This window comes from Pongo abelii, chromosome 20, assembly GCF_028885655.2.
Source record: "Pongo abelii isolate AG06213 chromosome 20, NHGRI_mPonAbe1-v2.0_pri, whole genome shotgun sequence".
Lineage (NCBI taxonomy): Eukaryota > Metazoa > Chordata > Mammalia > Primates > Hominidae > Pongo > Pongo abelii.
This window is the reverse complement of record NC_072005.2, coordinates 18,818,597-18,837,225: the sequence shown is the minus strand read 5'-3', so window position 1 is coordinate 18,837,225 and position 18,629 is coordinate 18,818,597. Positions and strand designations below refer to the sequence as shown.

At 59.5% G+C, this 18,629-nt stretch overlaps 2 protein-coding genes across 18 annotated transcripts in view; one reads left to right on the top strand and one right to left on the bottom strand.

The window, feature by feature from the left end:
* Positions 1-318: 318 nt before the first annotated feature.
* Positions 319-18,629, top strand: part of CRLF1 (cytokine receptor like factor 1) — a 39,709-nt gene continuing 21,398 nt past the window's right edge. For 2 of the 16 annotated variants that reach the window (XM_054539947.2, XM_054539946.2), the window contains exons 1-9: positions 406-574; positions 7,342-7,623; positions 8,286-8,415; positions 8,586-8,755; positions 8,943-9,023; positions 9,825-9,982; positions 10,084-10,252; positions 12,430-12,617; positions 12,756-12,798. In XM_054539947.2, coding sequence (XP_054395922.1) covers positions 463-574; positions 7,342-7,623; positions 8,286-8,415; positions 8,586-8,755; positions 8,943-9,023; positions 9,825-9,982; positions 10,084-10,252; positions 12,430-12,617; positions 12,756-12,798 — 1,333 coding nt within the window. In that variant the 5' untranslated portion in view covers positions 406-462. Of the gene's footprint in view, positions 575-7,341; positions 7,624-8,285; positions 8,416-8,585; positions 8,756-8,849; positions 8,916-8,942; positions 9,024-9,824; positions 9,983-10,083; positions 10,253-12,429; positions 12,618-12,750; positions 12,799-12,990; positions 13,207-13,283; positions 13,658-13,759; positions 16,666-18,629 lie in introns of those variants that run through there. The other 14 variants (XR_008516438.2, XM_063719375.1, XM_054539944.2 and 11 more) reach the window with 14 other exon arrangements.
* On the bottom strand, positions 14,551-18,294 carry REX1BD (required for excision 1-B domain containing). Of its 2 annotated transcripts, none has more exons than XM_002828937.6 (5): positions 17,953-18,294; positions 17,778-17,860; positions 17,172-17,376; positions 15,953-16,032; positions 14,551-14,780 (listed from the first exon to the last, which is right to left on the bottom strand). In XM_002828937.6, the coding sequence occupies exons 1-5, from the start codon at positions 18,049-18,051 to the stop codon at positions 14,708-14,710; spliced, it is 540 nt and encodes a 179-aa protein (XP_002828983.1). In that variant the 5' UTR covers positions 18,052-18,294; the 3' UTR covers positions 14,551-14,707. The 2 variants fall into 2 exon arrangements, with proteins under 2 accessions (XP_002828983.1, XP_054395926.1); XM_054539951.2 differs by having other exon boundaries at positions 17,172-17,394; positions 17,953-18,112.

The following is an 18,629-nucleotide window of genomic DNA, read 5'->3' as shown; positions in this document are numbered from 1 at the left end:
AGGGAAGTGGGCAGGGTTATGGAAACGGGATTGGGGGTGCCGGGTCCCAGACTTGGGGTGGGAAGCCTGTAGCTGGCAGGGTTGGAGAGGGAGGTCCTGGGCCGGTAGGGGTTGAGTTAGGGGGCTTTGGGCCGCGGGATAGGGCGCGCGCGGTTCTCGGTGGGGCGGAGGCCGGACGGGCGGGGCGCGCGGTGCCCGCGGGCGGGAGGGCGGCGGGGAGGCCGGTGCGGGGCCCGCCGCCCCCCCGGGGCCGGGCCGGGCCGGGGGCGGGGCCGGGCGGGGCCAGCGGCGCATTAGCGCCTTGTCAATTCGGCTGCTCAGACTTGCTCCGGCCTCCGAGTCCGCGCCCAGCGACGTGCGGGCGGCCTGGCCCGCGCCCTCCCGCGCCCGGCCTGCGTCCCGCGCCCTGCGCCACCGCCGCTGAGCCGCCGCCCGCCGCGCGCCCCCGGCAGCGCCGGCCCCATGCCCGCCGGCCGCCGGGGCCCCGCCGCCCAATCCGCGCGGCAGCCGCCGCCGTTGCTGCCCCTGCTGCTGCTCTGCGTCCTCGGGGCGCCGCGAGCCGGATCAGGAGCCCGTGAGTACCCGGCGCCCCACTCCTTCCCCCCTGCCAGAGCAGAGGGCGGGCGCCCCGGGGGCAGCCGCGGGGGGAGGGGGCGCGGGCGCCACCTGGACGGCCGGGGAACAAAGGAAGGCGCCCCCGGCGCAGCCCTCGGGGCGCCCTCACCTGCGGGGCACGCGGCGCCGCAGTCCACTGTCCAGAGAGTCCTGCTTCCGCGCCCAAGGCCCTGTTACCTGGGCAGCTGGGCCGAGGGCGCCAGGCCAGGCCCCCGGGGGCTGGGGGGATCGCGGCCTGAGACCCTCTGCACGCCAGGACGTGGCGGGCGCACGCGTCTGCTTCGGTGGACTCTGAGCCGCTGGGACTGCAGGGCACCGCTCCCAGGCGGGGGCGCACGCGGTTGGCGCGCTGGGTGCGGGCCCCCAGCGGGTCCCCCCAGGCGGAGGGATGAGCCCCACGGGGAGGGCGGGGCCGCAGGGGGGCCGCTCTGGCCGCCTGGCGCGCAGCCCGGGGTCCCCGGGGACTTGTCTCTCCACGGGCCGGCGTCACCGCCCTCCCCCTGCGGGACCCGGCGCACGGGGGTCCGCGGAGTCCCCGCCACCGGCGGCGCTTAGAACCGTTTTCAGCCCGGCTGCGTCGGGCGGACAGCCTCCAGCGAGAGGAATCTTTGTGAGCTAGTGGGTGAGAGGGAGAGGGAGCGGGAGCCAGTGAGTCCGGGCACCAGCGGGCCCAAACTTTGAGGGGGCCCAAACTTTGAGGGGGCCCACTGGGAACCCGCTGCCCTTACGGGCCAAGACCCCCGCCCTGGAGGGACTTCTGGCCTCAGGCACTCTGGGGCCCCCCATCCAAGGAACACCCCCGCAAGGATACGTCTCCGTATCCAGACCCGCTCTGGGACACGCCCAGAGACACACAAAGAATCACACTGGCTTGTGGCCCGTCACCCTCGCCCTCAAACTCGCGCACACTGCATCCCAGATGCACATTCGCACACCATCGCGGACGAACACACATTCCATCCCCGACACAGACATTCATGGTCACACACATCCCACAGGGGAGGCGACCCAGGGGCACAGAGGCAGGCACAACTCGCCCCAGACGTTCAGTCACTCCACGCACCCCATGCAGGCGCACGGGCCACCCGGGGGTCGCCGGGCACACACTGCTCCCAGGCTCACCCACCCTGTGCTGGGCTGTTTGCGGGCTGCCTATAGGGCTCCTCCGGGAAGAGGCAGGGTCCGGGCATCCTCTAGGGGCACTTGCTGAAAGCCTGGCTCTCCCCCGGCTTTCAGGTGAGGGGCTACCTCGGGCCCTCCCAGGGCCCCTGACGGCTCTGCCAGGCGGTGGGCAGCGCCTGTGAGTGCCACTGTGAGCGCCAAGCTTTGTTTTCAGCCAGTAGAGCAGCAGGCGAAGGTGTAGGGGGTGGGGGGGGCATTGTAAGTGTGTTTTTCCTTTAAGGGGGAAAGAAATTAAATAAAAGATTCTCACACCTCGGCAATATGTTTCTACTTACGGTGTGTCTTAGCACCTGACCAGCAGGCGGGTGGGTCGTAAAGTGTCTGCAGGTACCAGCGGGACAGGCGATGGGGACCCCCGTGGGGACCCTGGGATGGAGGCCACCCTTCCGCCCTGCTTGCAGAGAATCTCACACTTTTCCCTTTTAAAACACATGGTGTTCCTTTTTAATAACGGCAGTGGCTCCAGATTGGGAAAAGAGGAGAGAAAAAACTTTTAAAGGCCCCAACTCTGCGGGAAAGGAGGGGAGGCAGGGAATGAAAAGGGGGCTGTTCAAAAGCCCAACCTAGGGATCTGCTTTGGGGAGCCCTCTAGGAGGCCCTCCAAACCAAGCCAAGCCCCCACCAACTCCGACTCAGTGGGCTGTTCCCAGCTGCTCCCCCGCCTGGCCTGGAGTGCGTGCATCCCTGTCCCCAGCGCCTTAGCCCATTGTTTGTGGAGGCCTGGAGGGAGTGCCTAGTCAGCCGGGACCCCAGAGCTGGGAGGGGCTGTCATCTTTGTAATTCCTGGGGGCTTCAGGCTTCTGAGCCCTCTGGACATTGGATGGCAATCACATCTCATTGATCTCCCCAGCAAGTAGAACGTATTTCTCCTCCCATTTTACGGAGGAGAAAATTGAGAACTGGAGAGGGGAAGTCAATTGCCCAGGTTCTCCCACTGGGGTTGCGCCCATATCCAGGGAGGAGAAAGTGTCCTTCTGACCTTACCGGCTGGGGCTAGAGGGTGGGAGATTGGCCTGTCCTGGCCCGCCTGGCCTTGCCTTCCCCCGACAACCCGTCGCCGCCCGGTGTCCCCCGCCCAGCCCCGGGAGGGCAGCTGCAGCTGCTGGCGAGTGAGCCACGCCAGCCCAGGCCAGGCGGGTGTGGCAGAGGGGCAGCGCCCCCCAGGCAGGACCCCCCAGAGAGACCCTTCCTGCCCAGGCCATGATGGCGGGTGGGGGGGCAGGAGGGGCGAGACCCACTCTAGAAGGGCTGAGAGGGGCCTGGGGTCTGGGCAGGCCTGGCCGTGCCTCCCACTCTGTTGGGGGGGCCCAGGCAGGAAGCGGTGGGTGGGCCGGGGCAGAGACGCTGGCACGCCCGAGTTCATGCAGAAGGAATTCCGAATTAGCGGGCGGCTGGCTGCCTGGGACCTCCAGGGCGGCCCCCTGGCCCCCAGCCCCCCGCCCCCCTCGGCCGCCCCCGCCTCCTCGGCTCTGGCCCGCTCAGCCGGCTCCTTCGCACGGACGCGGAGACCTCCGGCGAGCCCTGGGCCAAGCCCCAAGCGCAACTGCGATTCCAGGCTCCAGCGAGACAGAGCCCTCGAGCCAAGTTTGCCCCGGAAAATCATCAGGGCCGGCCGAAGAACCGTGTCCACCCCACCTCTTCCATCTGGGGCAGTGAGGGCAAGTGCAGGGCAGCTCTGGCATTCAGGGGGCCTCCCCAGGGGCCGGGATCACCCTGTCCTTGGCTGCCATCTCTGCGAAGCTGGGCTGCCCCTGCCTCCTGCAGTCCCTTCTTCCAGCCGCCTGGGGAGTCCTTTTAATGCAAATCTCACCGCATCCCCCCCTCCCCGGCTGAGAACCCTGGAATCCCTCCTCCCTGCAGGTCAGGGTCTCTGACCTCTCAAACCTCATTTCCCACCGCTTCTGCCCCAGGACCTTGGCACTTGCAGCTCCCACTGCCTGGACATGCTCTGTTAGATAATGTCACAGTTACTTCTCTTATTTTATTCAGGTCTCTGCTCAAAGGTCACCTCCCCAGATGCCTCCCGAGCTTCTGCCACTACTCTGTCTTCCTCCAGCCCCTACTTTACTTTCTCCCCTAGTTATTGTCTTAGATATTTATTTATTCCTTTTTCCTGCTGCTTCCTTGGATTTGATGCCCACAAAGGCAGGACTCTTGTGTGTCTTGGGCATCACCCTAGTGCCCACAGATCCTGACACACTATAGGTACCCTGTGAATGAATAGATGAATGCGTGAACGAACAAAGGAGTGGATGAGTCTTTACAACCACTCTGTGTGGAATGAGAAGCCCCTTTACAGAGGCTCAAAGAAGTAAAACACTGAGGCCGGGTGCGGTGGCTCAGGGCTGTCATCCCAGCACTTTGGGAGGCCAAGGAGGGTGGATCACTGGAGGTCAAGAGTTTGAGACCAGCCTGGCCAACATGGTGAAACTCCATCTCTCCTAAAAATACAAAAATTAGCTGGGTGTGGAGGTTATGGTGAGCCGAGATTGTGCCACTGCACTCCAGCCTGGGTGACAGAGTGAGACTCTGTCTCAAAAAAAAAAAAAAAAAGTGTAACACTGAGTCAGGCTGGGGGCATTCGAGTCCGGGTCAACTTGGTTTAAAGATCTCATGGGAAAATATTGTCTCCAACAGTATGTTCACTCCTCTCAAACAACCTCATGAGGTTTGTTTTGTTGGTTTTTATAAATTTAAATTTAAATTTTTTGTTTCTTTTTTGAGACAGGGTCTCACTGTCACCCAGGCTGGAGTGCGGTGGTGCACTCATGGCTCACTGCAGCCTCAACTTCCCGGGCTCCAGCGATCCTCCTGCCTCAACCTCCCCAGTAGCTAAGACCACAGGCATGGGCCACCACCCCCTCTCCACCTGGCGAATTTTTGTATTTTTGGTAGAGACAGGGTTTCACCATGTTGCCCAGCCTGTCTCAAACTCTTGACCTCACGTGATCCACCCACCTCAGCCTCTCAAAGTGCTGGGATTACAGGCGTGAGCCACCGCACCCAGCCAACCCCATGACATTGATGCCCACTTCCCAGATGGGGAAACTGAGACTCAGAGAGGCATCGGGAGGTTGGCCTGTGCACCCCCTCCTCCTTCTCTGGGCCTTGGTTTCCCTATGGACAAAATAGTTTCTTCTTAGGTTCTGGTCTCCAGAAGGGGAACTCCTGGGCTGCCCTGAAGGCCAGCAGGAGAGGAGGCATCAACCACCCATGGGCGTCCCCAAGGTTCCTGTGCCTAGTACCCGACTCACACACAACCTGGTTCAGGAAGTCCTTTCCCCTCTGACTTTCACAATAGCCCAGGAGACAAAGAGCTTTCTCGTTCCCACTTTGCAGATGAGGAAAACTGAGTAGAGGGAAACAGCGATGATGTCAAGTCCCTTTGGATGGGAGGTGGGGACGTGCAGTTTGCCAGGGCTGCCTTTAGTTCCAGAGGTAAGCAGTGTGGAGCAGAACTTTGGAGACCAGAAAATCTGGGCCTAACTAGTATGGCCTTCCCTCATTCCAGCAAGGAAACTCCATCTTTCAGAGCCGGAGTTTTTTCATCTTTAACATAAGCAGGACTGGCCGAGAAAATGTAGGTAAAGTCTTAGCCCAGCATTCAGAACACAACAAGTGCTCAATAAATGGTGCTGTTAGGCCGGGCGCAATGACTCACGCCTGTCATCCCAGCACTTTGGGAGGCTGAGGCGGGTGGATCACTTGAGGTCAGGAGTTCGAGACCAGCCTGGCCAACATGGCGATACTTCGACTCTACTAAAAATACAGGCTGGGCGCAGTGGTTCACCCCTGTAATCCCAGCACTTTGGGAGGCTGAGGCAGGCAGATCACAAGGTCAGGAGTTCGAAACCAGCCTGACCAGCATGGTGAAACCACATCTCTACTAAAAATACAAAAATTAGCCGGGCACAGTGGTGTGCACCTATAATCCCAGCTACTCGGGAGGCTGAGGCAGGAGAATCACTTAAAACTGGGAGGTGGAGGTTGCAGTGAGCCGAGATAGTGCCATTGCACTCTAGCCTGGGTGACAGAAGGAGACTCTGTCTCAAATAATAATAATAATAACAATAATAATAATAATAATAATAAATGGTGCTCTTAGCCAGGTGCAGTGGCTCATGCCTGTAATCCCAGCCCTTTGGGAGGCTGAGGCGGGTGGATCACCTGAGGTCAGGAGTTCGAGACCAGCCTGACCAACATGGAGAAACCCCGTCTCTACTAAAAATACAAAATTAGCTGGGTGTGGTGACACATGCCTATAATCCCAGCTACTTGGGAGGCTGAGGCAGGAGAATCTCTTGAACCTGGGAGGCAGAGGTTGTGGTGAGCCGAGATCGTGCCATTGTGCTCCAGCCTGGGCAACAAGAGCAAAACTCCATCTCAAAAAAAAAAAAAAAAAAAAAATGGTGCTCTTAATGATTCAAGTAAGGGTCAGGGCTTTCATTTTAAGCAGTGCCCTTCCCCCACAGAAACACCTACTATGTGTGAGGCTCTGGGAGTATCACAGGAAGAACCCACGATCTTTTGTTTCTAGTTGCCAAAAAAGAAAAACAAAATGAGAATGAAAAATAAAGAAGGCTAGGCACCAAAGCTCATGCCTGTGATCCCAGGACTTTGGGAGGCCAAGGTGGGAGGATCGTTTGAGGCCAGGAGTTCAAGACCAGCCTGAGCAAAGTAGCGAGACCTCATCTCTAAAAAAATATTTAAAAATCAGCCAGGTGTGGTGGTGCACACCTGTAGTCCCAGCTACTTGGGAGCTGAGATGAGGGAGGATCGCTTGAACCCAGGAGATCAAGGCTGCAGTGAGCTGTGATCACGCCACTGCACTCCAGCCTGGCCGACAGAGTGAGACCCTGTCGCTAAAAAAATAAAAAGCAAAGCATGCCTGGGCGTGTTGGCTCACTCCTGTAATCCCAGCACTTTGAGAGGCCGAGGGAGGTGGATCACGAGGTCAGGAGTTCAAGACCAGCCTGGCCAATATGGTGAAACCCTGTCTCTACTAAAAATACAAAAGTTAGTCAGGCATGGTGGTGCCCACCTGTAGTCCCAGCTACTTGGGAGGCTGAGGCAGAAGAATTGCTTGAACCCGGGAGGTGGAGGTTGCAGTGAGCTGAGATTGTGCCACTGCACTCTAGCCTGGGTGACAGAGCGAGACTCCGTCTCAAAAAAAAAAAAAAAAAAAGCAAAGCATAGTGTTTGTCATAACAATGTGCTAAGCAAGAGTCACTTGGATCCGAATGAGCCTGTATACCCGAGTTGTGTTACCCCTCAGAGAACTTTAAGCATGTCAGTGATGAAGAGTTTTGGAAGGATCCAGTGTTGGAGTCAGACAGACCTGGACAACTCCAGGTCTGTCAGTTTGGCCACCAGTGTTGCCCTGAGCATTTAACCTAACTGATCTTCACCTTCCCTATCTGTAAAATGGGGGACAATCATTAACGGTGTCTTCTCAGGACCACCATGAACCCTGGAGGTCCTGGCATGGTTGGGGGCTTGGAGGGTCCCCGCCCTGTCCTGACACGTACTCCTCTTTGACCCCAGACACAGCTGTGATCAGCCCCCAGGATCCCACGCTTCTCATCGGCTCCTCCCTGCTGGCCACCTGCTCAGTGCACGGAGACCCACCAGGAGCCACCGCCGAGGGCCTCTACTGGACCCTCAACGGGCGCCGCCTGCCCCCTGAGCTCTCCCGTGTGCTCAATGCTTCCACATTGGCCCTGGCCCTGGCCAACCTCAACGGGTCCAGGCAGCAGTCGGGGGACAACCTCGTGTGCCACGCCCGTGACGGCAGCATCCTGGCTGGCTCCTGCCTCTATGTTGGCTGTAAGTCCGCACCCAGGACACCCCAGGGGTAGCTCTTGGGAGCGGCATCTCCCTCTGGAGTGAGGCATGAATCGTGGGCCTTCTGGCCTGGGGATGAGCTGTGGGCACACTGGCATGGCTATGCAGGTCTTTGAGGTGGGAATGAGAACCTGGAGACCCGGTCGGGCAAGGTGGCTCATGCCTGTAAGCCCAGCACTTTGGGAGGCCGAGGTGGGTGGATCACTTGAAGCCAGGAGTTCGAGGCCAGGCTGGCCAACATGGCGAAACCCCATCTCTACTAAAAATACAAAAATTAGCCAGGCGTGCTGACAGGCACCTGTAATCCGAGCTACTTGAGAGGCTGAGACAGGAGAATCGCTTGAACCCGGGAGGCGGAGGTTGCAGTGAGCTGAGATGGCACCATTGCACTCCAGCCTGGGGGACAGAGCGAGACTTTGCCTCGAAAAAAGAAAAAGAACCTGGAGATCGAGTCACCAGCCTCTCAAGAGCCCTTGCAGTTGTCACACCAACTGTACTGGCATTTCTCAGCACAGGGCTGAGACTGTCCTGTCTGCCCTCCTTCCACTCCAAGATGGGGGCCTGGTGGGTGGGCAGCAACCCCTCGGCCCAGGCTCAGCTAGTCTAGACCTTCAGCCTGCTTCCTGCACCCTCCCCTTCTCCAGTGCCCCCAGAGAAACCCGTCAACATCAGCTGCTGGTCCAAGAACATGAAGGACTTGACCTGCCGCTGGACGCCAGGGGCCCACGGGGAGACCTTCCTCCACACCAACTACTCCCTCAAGTACAAGCTTAGGTTGGTGGTGGCCTGAGGGCGATGTGTGTGTCCCAGGCTGGCTGCGTGACCTTGACCAACGCAGACCCTCTCTGAGCCCCCATGTGCTGTCTGCACCCTGAGGCTGCCATGGTGAGGTCTGGGGGCCAGAAGGAACCCTCATGCGTCCTGTCGCCCTCCCATCCCCGCAGGTGGTATGGGCAGGACAACACATGTGAGGAGTACCACACAGTGGGGCCCCACTCCTGCCACATCCCCAAGGACCTGGCTCTCTTTACACCCTATGAGATCTGGGTGGAGGCCACCAACCGCCTGGGCTCTGCCCGCTCCGATGTGCTCACGCTGGATATCCTGGATGTGGGTGAGCCCCCAGTGTCCGCTAAGCCCCTCCCTCGGCACCAGCCCCACCCACCGAGCATCCCAAGGGGTCCCCTGCACCTTCTCATTTTTCCTAGGGTCCCGCCTGCCCCTCCCCAGCCCGGCAACTCCCGGGTTGTCCCTGCTGGTCAGAGGGAAGGTAGGTAAGTAGCTGAGCATCCGCTCATCAGTCCGCAGCCCCCAGAAACAGCCAGGATACCCCCACTCCACGGAGAACACCTGGCCTGGCCACCTCCCCCTCGGCAGCCCAGGTGTGCAGGAGGGGGCCCTGGGGAGAGGGGAGGGGGCGCCCAGGTCGGGAGGCGCCCCAGGAAGCCGAGGCCTGGAGCTGGGGGGTGCAGGGCGGGAGGCAGGAAATGGATGATCTGTGAGCAGAATTGAGCCTAATCTAATTAGAGTGTTTCTCAGCCCCAAGCAGGCCTGTGCCTTAACCCTTTAGGCCCCTCACCAAGGCCTCAGGGGGAGAGGCCAGCTCACCCTGCTGCCCTCAGGGACCCCCAGAAGGATCCTCAGACCCCCTCAACACACACATATGCCTGGGTTGTAGCCCCCATCCCTGCCCCCGCAGCCTGCCTCACTCTTCCCCACATCCTAAAGCTACAGTGGGAAAGTTCTAAGCCTCAGTTGCTTCTCTGCACCCGGCAAAATGTCACATCAAAGATTTCAGTAAGAGTGGAAGGGAGGTGTGAGTGGGGAGGGGGTGGCAGGGGGGTTCCCAGAAGGCTGCCGGCCTGACAGCCCCTGGCCTCCTAAGCATGATGATAATAATATCATCAACCCCACAATGTCTGCTTTCCCATAGTCAGTTGAAGATAGGGTTATGTTTCTCCCGTCACAGATAATAATGGTGATAACAGCTAACATTAATTAGGTGCTGAGTGTTTCTCCAATATTATATATCGTGTAATCCACCAGTCCTGGGGGTTGGGGCAGAGGGAGGAGGAGGAAAACAGAGGCAGGTGCCATCTAGGCCAAGTGCCCTGGGCCACACTGCTGGGGAGAGTTAAACCCAGACAGTCCCAGGCTGAGAGGGGCCCTCCTCCGCCCCGCAGTGACCACGGACCCCCCGCCCGACGTGCATGTGAGCCGCGTCGGGGGCCTGGAGGACCAGCTGAGCGTGCGCTGGGTGTCGCCACCCGCCCTCAAGGATTTCCTCTTTCAAGCCAAATACCAGATCCGCTACCGAGTGGAGGACAGTGTGGACTGGAAGGTGACCCGCCCCTTCCCTGACTCCGCCCCTGTTCCTTCCAGGCCCCGCCCCCGCTCCTGCTAGGCCCCGCCCTCTACTCTGACCTTGTCCTCACTGTCCAGGTGGTGGACGATGTGAGCAACCAGACCTCCTGCCGCCTGGCCGGCCTGAAACCCGGCACCGTGTACTTCGTGCAAGTGCGCTGCAACCCCTTTGGCATCTATGGCTCCAAGAAAGCCGGGATCTGGAGTGAGTGGAGCCACCCCACAGCCGCCTCCACTCCCCGCAGTGGTGAGCACCCCCCTAGGGCTGGGTGATCCAGCGGCCAGTCCCCAACCAGCTAGAGCCTCTGTTTCCTTGTTTTCTTTTCTTTTTTTTTCTTTTGAGACACAGCCTCATTCTGTCGCGTAGTGGCGTGATCTGCACTCACTGCAACCTCTGCCTCCCGGTTTCAAGCGATTCTCCTACCTCAGCCTCCCAAGTAGCTGCGACTACAGGCACGCGCCAACATGCGCAGCTAATTTTTGTATGTTTTAGTAGAGACAGGATTTCACCATGTTGGCCAGGCTGGTCTCGACCTCCTGACCTCGGGTGATCTGCCCATTTCAGCCTCCCAAAGTGCTGGGATTACAGGTGTGAGACACCGCGCCCAGCCTGTTTCCTGATTGTCTCCAAGAGAGTAGAAGTCTCAAACTGGTGGCCCCCCCAGAGCTGAATGTGGCCCTTGGATTTATTTTCTTTGGCCTGTTGTTTGGAAAACAAAAAAAACGTTTGACCAACTAGTAGAAATTTTAAACCCAGGAAGTTTTTACACAAATATCCTAGATTCCCTAGAAAAATAAATTCTCTAGAAAATGTAACAGCATGGCCCACAGCCCCCACCAGCAGTGGTCTCCCCTTCTCAGGACCCTCACTCTCCATTTGCCCATCCCCATCTGGTCTGTTTTGGCCACTCAGACTCCCTCCTAAGACGGCCAGTGAGTTTGAGACCCCTGCTTCTAAGGCCAATGGGCTGCCAACTCCCACTTTGATGGGCCTTAGTTTCTCCTTCTGATCAAGGCTGGGGGATGGGAATGATTAGGTGCCTAGGTCTGCTTCCTCTTGCTGTCTGGGATTTCTCCGGGTCCACAGGCCTCTAGTCTCTCTTTTGTGAAATGAAACGAAAGCTGTTACTTGGAATGTCTGGCCTCCGTTTCCCCATCTGGAAGGTGGGATGGAGAATCCCACTTGCCTTGGGCTGTTATGAGGGTTGGATGACATAATTTGTGGCAAGTGCCCATATGGTGGGTGCCACCTAAGTGTTTGCAGGCAGTTGGCATGGAGATACTTATTGCCCGGTTCCCCCAGGGTTTCAATGCAAGGGAGGCCGCTTTTTCTCAGGTGAGGACACTGAGGCTCTAGGAGATCACACAGGTCTAAACTTAGTTCACCGGGAAGTCCAAGCTCACTCTGGCTCGTGAGATGATAGGGAAACTGAGGCCCAGAGAGGGTCCCAGAGCTAGGGAGGGGTAGAATCAGGCTCCAGCCAGCTCCCCAGCCCCTATCCCGGGCCCCTCCAGGTTCAGGGGTGGGCGGGAGCAAGCGCAGCAGGGAGGGGCCTGAGCCTTGGCCCCTGCTCGTGCCCGGCACCTGCGATTCTTGCACAGGAGCCAGCAGGCCGCTGCGTCCGCAGGGGAGGCTGGGGAGGCCGGGGAAGGCCAGCAGGGGCGGCGGGGGCCGGGGCCGTGCCAGGGCCTGTCAGCGGGTCCCCGGCTTTATTTATGACGTGAGGCCGATGTCCTTATCCGCCGGCCTGCTGGGGACTGGCTGCAGCCGGCAGCTGGGCCGACAGGCAGGCCTCCCACCTGGCCCTCCCGGCCCACTCCCTGTCCCATGGGCCCATGCTGGGGACTGTCCCATGGGGTCATCTTGCACTCGGTCTCCCTTCATCTGTCACTCTTCCTCTGTGTCTCTGTCTCGATCTCTTTGTCCCTATGTCCCCAGGGTTTCTGTCCTACCCTGATCAGGCCCTTTCCTCCTGGGCTGACCCCCTTGGCTTTCACCCACCCTGCGTCTCCATCTCTCCATCCCTGGCCCCGGCTCTCTCATCCGTGCGTCTTTCTCCCTTTCTCTTTTTCAGCCCCCTGCTCTGTCTGTCTCTGTGTCTCATCCCCCCGGCTCTGGCCTCTCTCATTCTCCCCTCCCCCCACTCCACTCGCACCTGGCTCAGGCCACAGGAATCGGGTTCCTGGAGATGTGGAGGAGGAGCCCCTTCCTTCCCCCGCCCCCCCACCTCCCCAGGGGCGCAGCCGGGCCAGGGGCGCAGCTGGGCTGCTGTGCAGGGCCGCGGGGAGGACTCGGTCCCTGAGAAACGGGGAGGGAGGTTCCCCGAGGGGAACATGGTCCCGCCGCGCCGGGGTCTTCCCTCTCCTGCCCGCGCGCACCCCCTGCCGGGCGCGCCCTGACACTGCCGCTCCGCCCACCACCAGAGCGCCCGGGCCCGGGCGGCGGGGCGTGCGAGCCGCGGGGCGGAGAGCCGAGCTCGGGGCCGGTGCGGCGCGAGCTCAAGCAGTTCCTGGGCTGGCTCAAGAAGCACGCGTACTGCTCCAACCTCAGCTTCCGCCTCTACGACCAGTGGCGAGCCTGGATGCAGAAGTCGCACAAGACCCGCAACCAGGTAGGAAGGAGGGACCCGCGGGCGTGGGGGTGGGGACAGGGAGCTGGGGGGCCCAGAAAACAGGGGAGGGGAAAGACAGTAGGCTGTGGACGCAGGTCTGCAGCCCCCACGACACCTCTGCCTTCCTTCCAAGCACAGGACGAGGGGATCCTGCCCTCGGGCAGACGGGGCACGGCGAGAGGTAAGGTGGGCCTGAATGGGTGGGCGGGAGGGAGCAAGGGGAGGGCCCCTTCCGGCGGCTGCAGGTCTTGTTCACACCCCCACGCCTCCCAACCCCAGCCTTAGAGTCGCTGAGATGGAATCCGTCCTCTTCCTTTGTTATTCATCAGCATTTACTTAGCACTTACTGTATAACTGGCATTGTCTCCTTTAGCCTAAGAACATTCAATGCCCTGAAAATGTCCGAAATGGAATCTCGTCCGAAATGAATGAACATACTCACCCTAGTTAGCACGCATGGGCACCTACTGCATACTGGCCCTGCGCCAAGTGCTTTACCTGCAGCTCAGATAGCCTCGCCAAGGCCCAGAGAGGGGCAGGACCCTGCCCAAATTCACACAGCCAGAAGCGGTGGGGACAGGACACGAATGAAGCCTCCTTCAGTGGCTCTGTGGTGCGGCCCTTTCCCGGACTCCCTGCTTAGCTTGGCTTCCCCTCTGCCTGCAGGTCCTGCCAGATAAGCTCTAGGGGGCTCAGGCCACCCTCCCTGCCACGTGGAGACGCAGAGGCCGAACCCAAACTGGGGCCACCTCTGTACCCTCACTTCAGGGCACCTGAGCCACCCTCAGCAGGAGCTAGGGTGGCCACTGAGCTCCAACGGCCATAACAGCTCTGACTCCCACGTGAGGCCACCTTTGGGTGCACCCCAGTGGGGGTGTGTGTGTGTGTGTGTGTGTGTGTGTGTGTGAGGGTTGGTTGAGTTGCCTAGAACCCCTGCCAGGGCTGGGGGTGAGAAGGGGAGTCATTACTCCCCACTACCTAGGGCCCCTCCAAAAGAGTCCTTTTAAATAAATGAGCTATATAGGTGCTGTGATTGTGAAGGTGAGTTTGGGGCTTGCTTGGCCTGGGGTGGGGGCTGTGAGATTTGAGGGGAATGTGAGGTGTCTTAATGACCCTTTGAGATTAGAATTTTCACCTCCCAGGACTTCAGACTGTCTCTCCAGTATTTGCAAGGTCTGATTCTGAACTCCTTGGAGAATGTGATTCAAAATACCTGAGCTGGCTGGCTGCGAAGGCTCATGCCTGTAATCCCAGCACTTTAGGAGGCCAAGCTGGGAGCACTGCTCAAGGCCAGGAGTTGGAGACCAGCCTGGGCAACAAAGGGGGACCTCATCTCTACTAAAAGCAAAAAATTGGCCGGGCGCCGTGGCTCACGCCTGTAATCCCAGCACTTTGGGAGGCTGACATGGGTGGATCAAATGAGGTTGGGAGTTCGAGACCAGCCTGACCAACATGGAGAAACTCCGTCTTTACTAAAAATACAAAATTAGCTGGGCGTGGTGGTGCATGCCTGTAATCCCAACTACTCAGGAGGCTGAGGCAGATGAATCCCTTGAACCCAGGAGGTGCAAGTTGCAGTGAGCCGAGATTGTACCATTGTACTCCAGCCTGGGCAAAAACAGCAAAACTCCATCTCAAAAGAAAAAAAAAAAAAATTAACTGGTCTCGTGGTGGCATGTGCCTGTAGTCCCAGCTACTTGGGAGGCTGAGGCAGGAGGACTGCTTGAGCCTGGGGAAGTCGAGGCTGCAGTGAGCCATGATCTCGCCACTGCACTCGCCTGGGTGACAGAGCAAGACCCTGTCTCAAGCAAAAAAAAACTCAGAGTTTCTAGGGAGGGTGGGAGTCTTCTACCCACAATCCCTGGCCCTGTGGGGGCCCCCTCCCCAGGCACATTGGCTGCAGCACCCTTGTACACAGAGATGGCAGAGCGGCTACAGAGGAAGAGCTCTTTATTGTGGGAGGTGTCTCGAACTGCAGGAAGGTCAGCAGCGCAGTGGGGCGCGACCCCAGCCAGCTGGCGGTTAGGGCTGGGCTGGGTGCCATCCGCCCCGTTTCCCATCTCCCTCGGCGCATCCCTGGGGAGCCGCCATCACTCGGCAGATTCCGCATCAAACCTGAGGTCCTGCAGAACCTCGCTGATCGCCTCCATGGTTTTAATTACCCTACAAGAGCGGATGGGAACTATAAATAAAACCCAGATGGGGCGAATTAGCTGCTGCTGCGAAGCTGCAAGAGAGCTGTGGCTGTGGTGAGCCCCAGGCCCTCCTGCCCGCCGCCAAACCTCCAGGCAGCACTAGCAGCAAGAGGGACCACTTAGGTGCTAGGGAGAAGTGGTGGCCCCATAGGTCAGAGTGGGCTGAGAGAAAAGGCCATCTGGGCTGGGCATGGTGGCTCACGCCTGTAATCCAGCACTTTGGGAAGCCGAGGCAGGCAGATCACCTGAGGTCAGGAGTTCAAAACCAGCCTGGCCAAAATGGCGAATCCCCATCTCTACTAAAAATACAAGAATTAGCCAGGCATGGTGGCGGGCATCTGTAATCCAAGCTACTTAGGAGGCAGAGGTTACGGTAAGCCAAGATCGCGCCACTGCACTCCAGCCTGGGTGACAGAGCAAGACTCTGTCTCAAGAAAAAGAAAGAAAAAAGAAAAGAAAATAAAGGACCAGGTGTGCTGGCTTACGCCTGTAATCCCAGCACTTTGGGAGGCTGAGGTGGGCGGATCACGAGGTCAGGAGATCAAGACCATCCTGGCCAACATGGTGAAACCAGTCTCTACTAAAATACAAAAAATTAGCTGGGCGTGGTGGCACGCCGCCTGTAGTCCCAGCTACTCAGGAGGGTGAGGCAGGGGAATCACTTGAACCCGGGAGGCGGAGGTTGCAGTGAGCTGAGATCATGCCACTGCACTCCAGCCTGGCGACAGAGTGAGACTCTGTCTCAGAAAAAAAAGAAAAGAAAAGGCCATCTTGGTGGGGTGTGTAGCATCAGGAGGTTATGAAGTGTGACTGTCAGATGTGTGTGTACATGAGTGTGTGTGCTTGGGGGCTGAGGACAGGCATCTGAAGGTTTGTGCTCAGTGGGGCATGTCCAAGTTCCACGGACAGCCACGTGTGCAGGATTGGCATGTGTCGAGGTATACAGCAGTGTCCCAGCAATGCACAGCAAAATTGATGTGAAGTTTCACGGCTGTGCCCTCTGGGGAAGTGTATATCTGAGGGCCACCAGGTGAGAACACCATTGTACACTGGCAGAGGGTTCCTCTGCTGGCAGGGTCTGACCGTGCCAACCGTGGTGCAAATCGAGCATAGCCAGACGGCTTGGGCAGCAGCGCTCACTTCATTTTCAGCTGGTGCATCCGTACAGCGTCCTCCTGCCCCGCCAGCTCTGGCGTCTCCATCAGCTGCAGCAGGGCCACCTGGTGGGGGAATGAGCAACAGGAAGGATGTCTCCAAGAGCAGAACCCACCCCCTGCCCTCCAAGGATGTTCAGGAAAAGATAGAGGCACCCAGAAAGGCAGTGCCCGGGTAGAACCACGAGGGGCAGTGCTTTGTGTAGGAAGAGTCTGAAATTCAGTTTAGAGAGGCTCTCTCAGAAGGGAGACGGCGGGCAAGCCAGAGGCCTTGCTGAGCGCGATGTGGGCGTGGCCTGGGAACAACAGTGACGTCTTAGCCAGGCATTGGCCGTAGGGGTGGGTTAGGTTGCGCCTCATGGTCCCAGGGACGGGGACCCAGGATAAAAGTAGGCCAAAAAGCCTGGACGCGGTGGCTCACGCCTGAAATCCCAGCACTTCGGGAAGCAGAGGAGGGCGGATCGCTTGAGACCAGGAGTTCGAGACCAACCTTGCCCATATGGCAAAACCCGGTCTCTACTAAAAAAAAAATACAAAATACAAAAATTATGCTTGTAATCCCAGCTACTCAGGAAGCTGAGGCAGGAGAATCACTTGAACCTGGGAGGCGGAGGTTGCAGTTAGCCGAGATCGCGCCATTGCACTCTAGTCTGGATGACAGAGCAAGACCATGTCTTAAAAAAAAAAAAAAAAAAGAAAGAGGCTGAGATGGGTCGCTCATGGGGGGCGTGGCCTAGGAATTCCAGTCACACACGGTTGCAGGGCTGAGCAGGCGGATCGCAAGAGAGAAATAGGCAAAGAACTAAAGCTGTGATGGAGGAATAATACGGAGGAAGCGTGGCCTGGGACGCCCCTCGCCTGTATCTACGGGAGGTTGAGGGAGGGACCCTAGACGCGGCACAACCAGAGTGGGTGGAGCATTGTTGGGGCGGGATCTGGGCATCTTGGAATAGCATTTAGGCGGAGCTGGGAGAAAGTGGGAGTGCTCTGGGAATAAGGACAAAACTTGGAAAAAAATTGGGGATGAACAGCAGAGGGCAAGGTCCGAGAATCCCCAAGTGAAGCCTTAATAGAGGATTGGGGTGGGACAGGAAGCGGTGAGGTCTGTGTAGGGGATACTGGGACCACCCCCCAACCAGGGGTGCGCCACGAGAGGAACAGGCCAGGGTCCTAGAGACACGGCGGGGAAGGGGTGGTGGCCTCACCGTGCCCAGCCGCGTCTGCTCCAGCTCCTGCAGGCTGCGCACGTGGCCGGCGAGCAGCGGCTGCCTGCGAGGCCCGCCCAGCTCTGCTTCCACCGCCAGCACCTCCCGCGAGGCGGCGGCGAAGGCCTGGGTCACCTCGTGCACTGTGCTCCGGTAGCGCGCGAAGTCGTAGTCAGGACCGCTGCGCAGGTACTGGCGGTGGCCTCTGCGGCAGGTGGGGACCCTGAGGCCGCGCCCCCAGGCTCTCAGGCCCTGCACCCGCGCCAACCACCTGAAAGGCTCCCAGGAAGTGTCCCCGGACCCCAGAGGGGAGGACTGCTAGGTAGGAAGGACGCTTCCCGACTCCCGCAGGAGAACGCGAGACAGGCCCACCCCTGCTCTTGGGGAGGAGAGAGAAGCCACGAGGAGTGAGTCGTCGGGTAGTGGGGACGTGCTGTGGGGCCTTTTTCGTGAAGGTGAGGACCCGGTGCCCCGAAATCCCCGCCCCATCTGACTCTGCAGCCGCGCGAGGACCCAGCTCCTCCTCCAGGCACGCCCGCCGAGAGCACGCCCACGCCCGGAGCGGGCGGGGGACTGAACCCTGAGCCCCTCCGCACCCCCACTCACTCCTCCAGTCGGCGGAAGCCCTGCGCGCGCTCAGCCTGCAGCTGGTGGATGCGCTGCACCAGCGTCCGGATCGGGGCGTCTTTCTGCGGGACAGGGGCACGGCTGGGGCATGAAGCCGGCGCCCCGGGTCTGCGCCGCCCGCCCCGCGCCCGTTCCCGCTTGGGCCTGGGCTCACCCAGGGCCACGCCGGCTCCTCGCGTCCCCGAGCTTCGGTGGCCTCCTCAGCAGCAGGCACTGCAGGGACCGTGGGCTCCGCCGCGGTCTCGGTGATCATGACTGCGCAGCCCTTGCCAGGCTCCGGAGCAGGCCCTTCCGCTGCTCACGACGCCCCCTACAGGCCGGGAGGTCCACGGACCCCCTACCCTGCGGCCGGCCAGCCAGAAGACCCCGAGGAAGAAAAGGGGAGCCAAGACGGCGGGCCGCCCAGGCAAGCCCACCATCCTTCACCCACCCTTCTTGTTCCCGTCCAGGACCCGCCTCCGATCGTGTTTTTCCTTGAATGTGCGGCTGTGAATACAGAACAGCTGTTAGCCTTGAGTTCGTTCCTATGCTTGTATCTCAACACCAACTTCCACGTGAAGCGGGTATTGAGCGTGGGTTTTGACGTTCAAGAGTGTTAAGTAAGCCTGGGCAACCTAGGGAGGCCCGATCTCTACAGAAAGACCAATTAGCCCGACATGGTGGCTCCCGCCTGTAGTCCCAGCTACTCGGGAGGCTGAGGTGGGATGATTGCTTGAGCCCGGGAGTTGGGGGCTGCCATGAGCTATGACCATGCCCCGGCACTCCAGCCGGAGCCACAGTGAGTCTGCCTCAAAAAAAGTGCAGTGGCTGGAACTCCACCGACATTAACAG

What these genes read in the sequence shown, in the direction of transcription:
- REX1BD (XM_054539951.2), bottom strand. Translation starts at nt 18,051, where the DNA reads ATGATCACCGAGACCGCGGCGGAGCCCACGGTCCCTGCAGTGCCTGCT. An exon ending in AGGAGCCGGCGTGGCCCTGG is followed by an intron (nt 17,861 to 17,952) that starts GTGAGCCCAGGC and finishes CCTGTCCCGCAG; the next exon opens with AAAGACGCCCCGATCCGGAC. An exon ending in GGCTTCCGCCGACTGGAGGA is followed by an intron (nt 17,395 to 17,777) that starts GTGAGTGGGGGT and finishes GCGCGGCCTCAG; the next exon opens with GGTCCCCACCTGCCGCAGAG.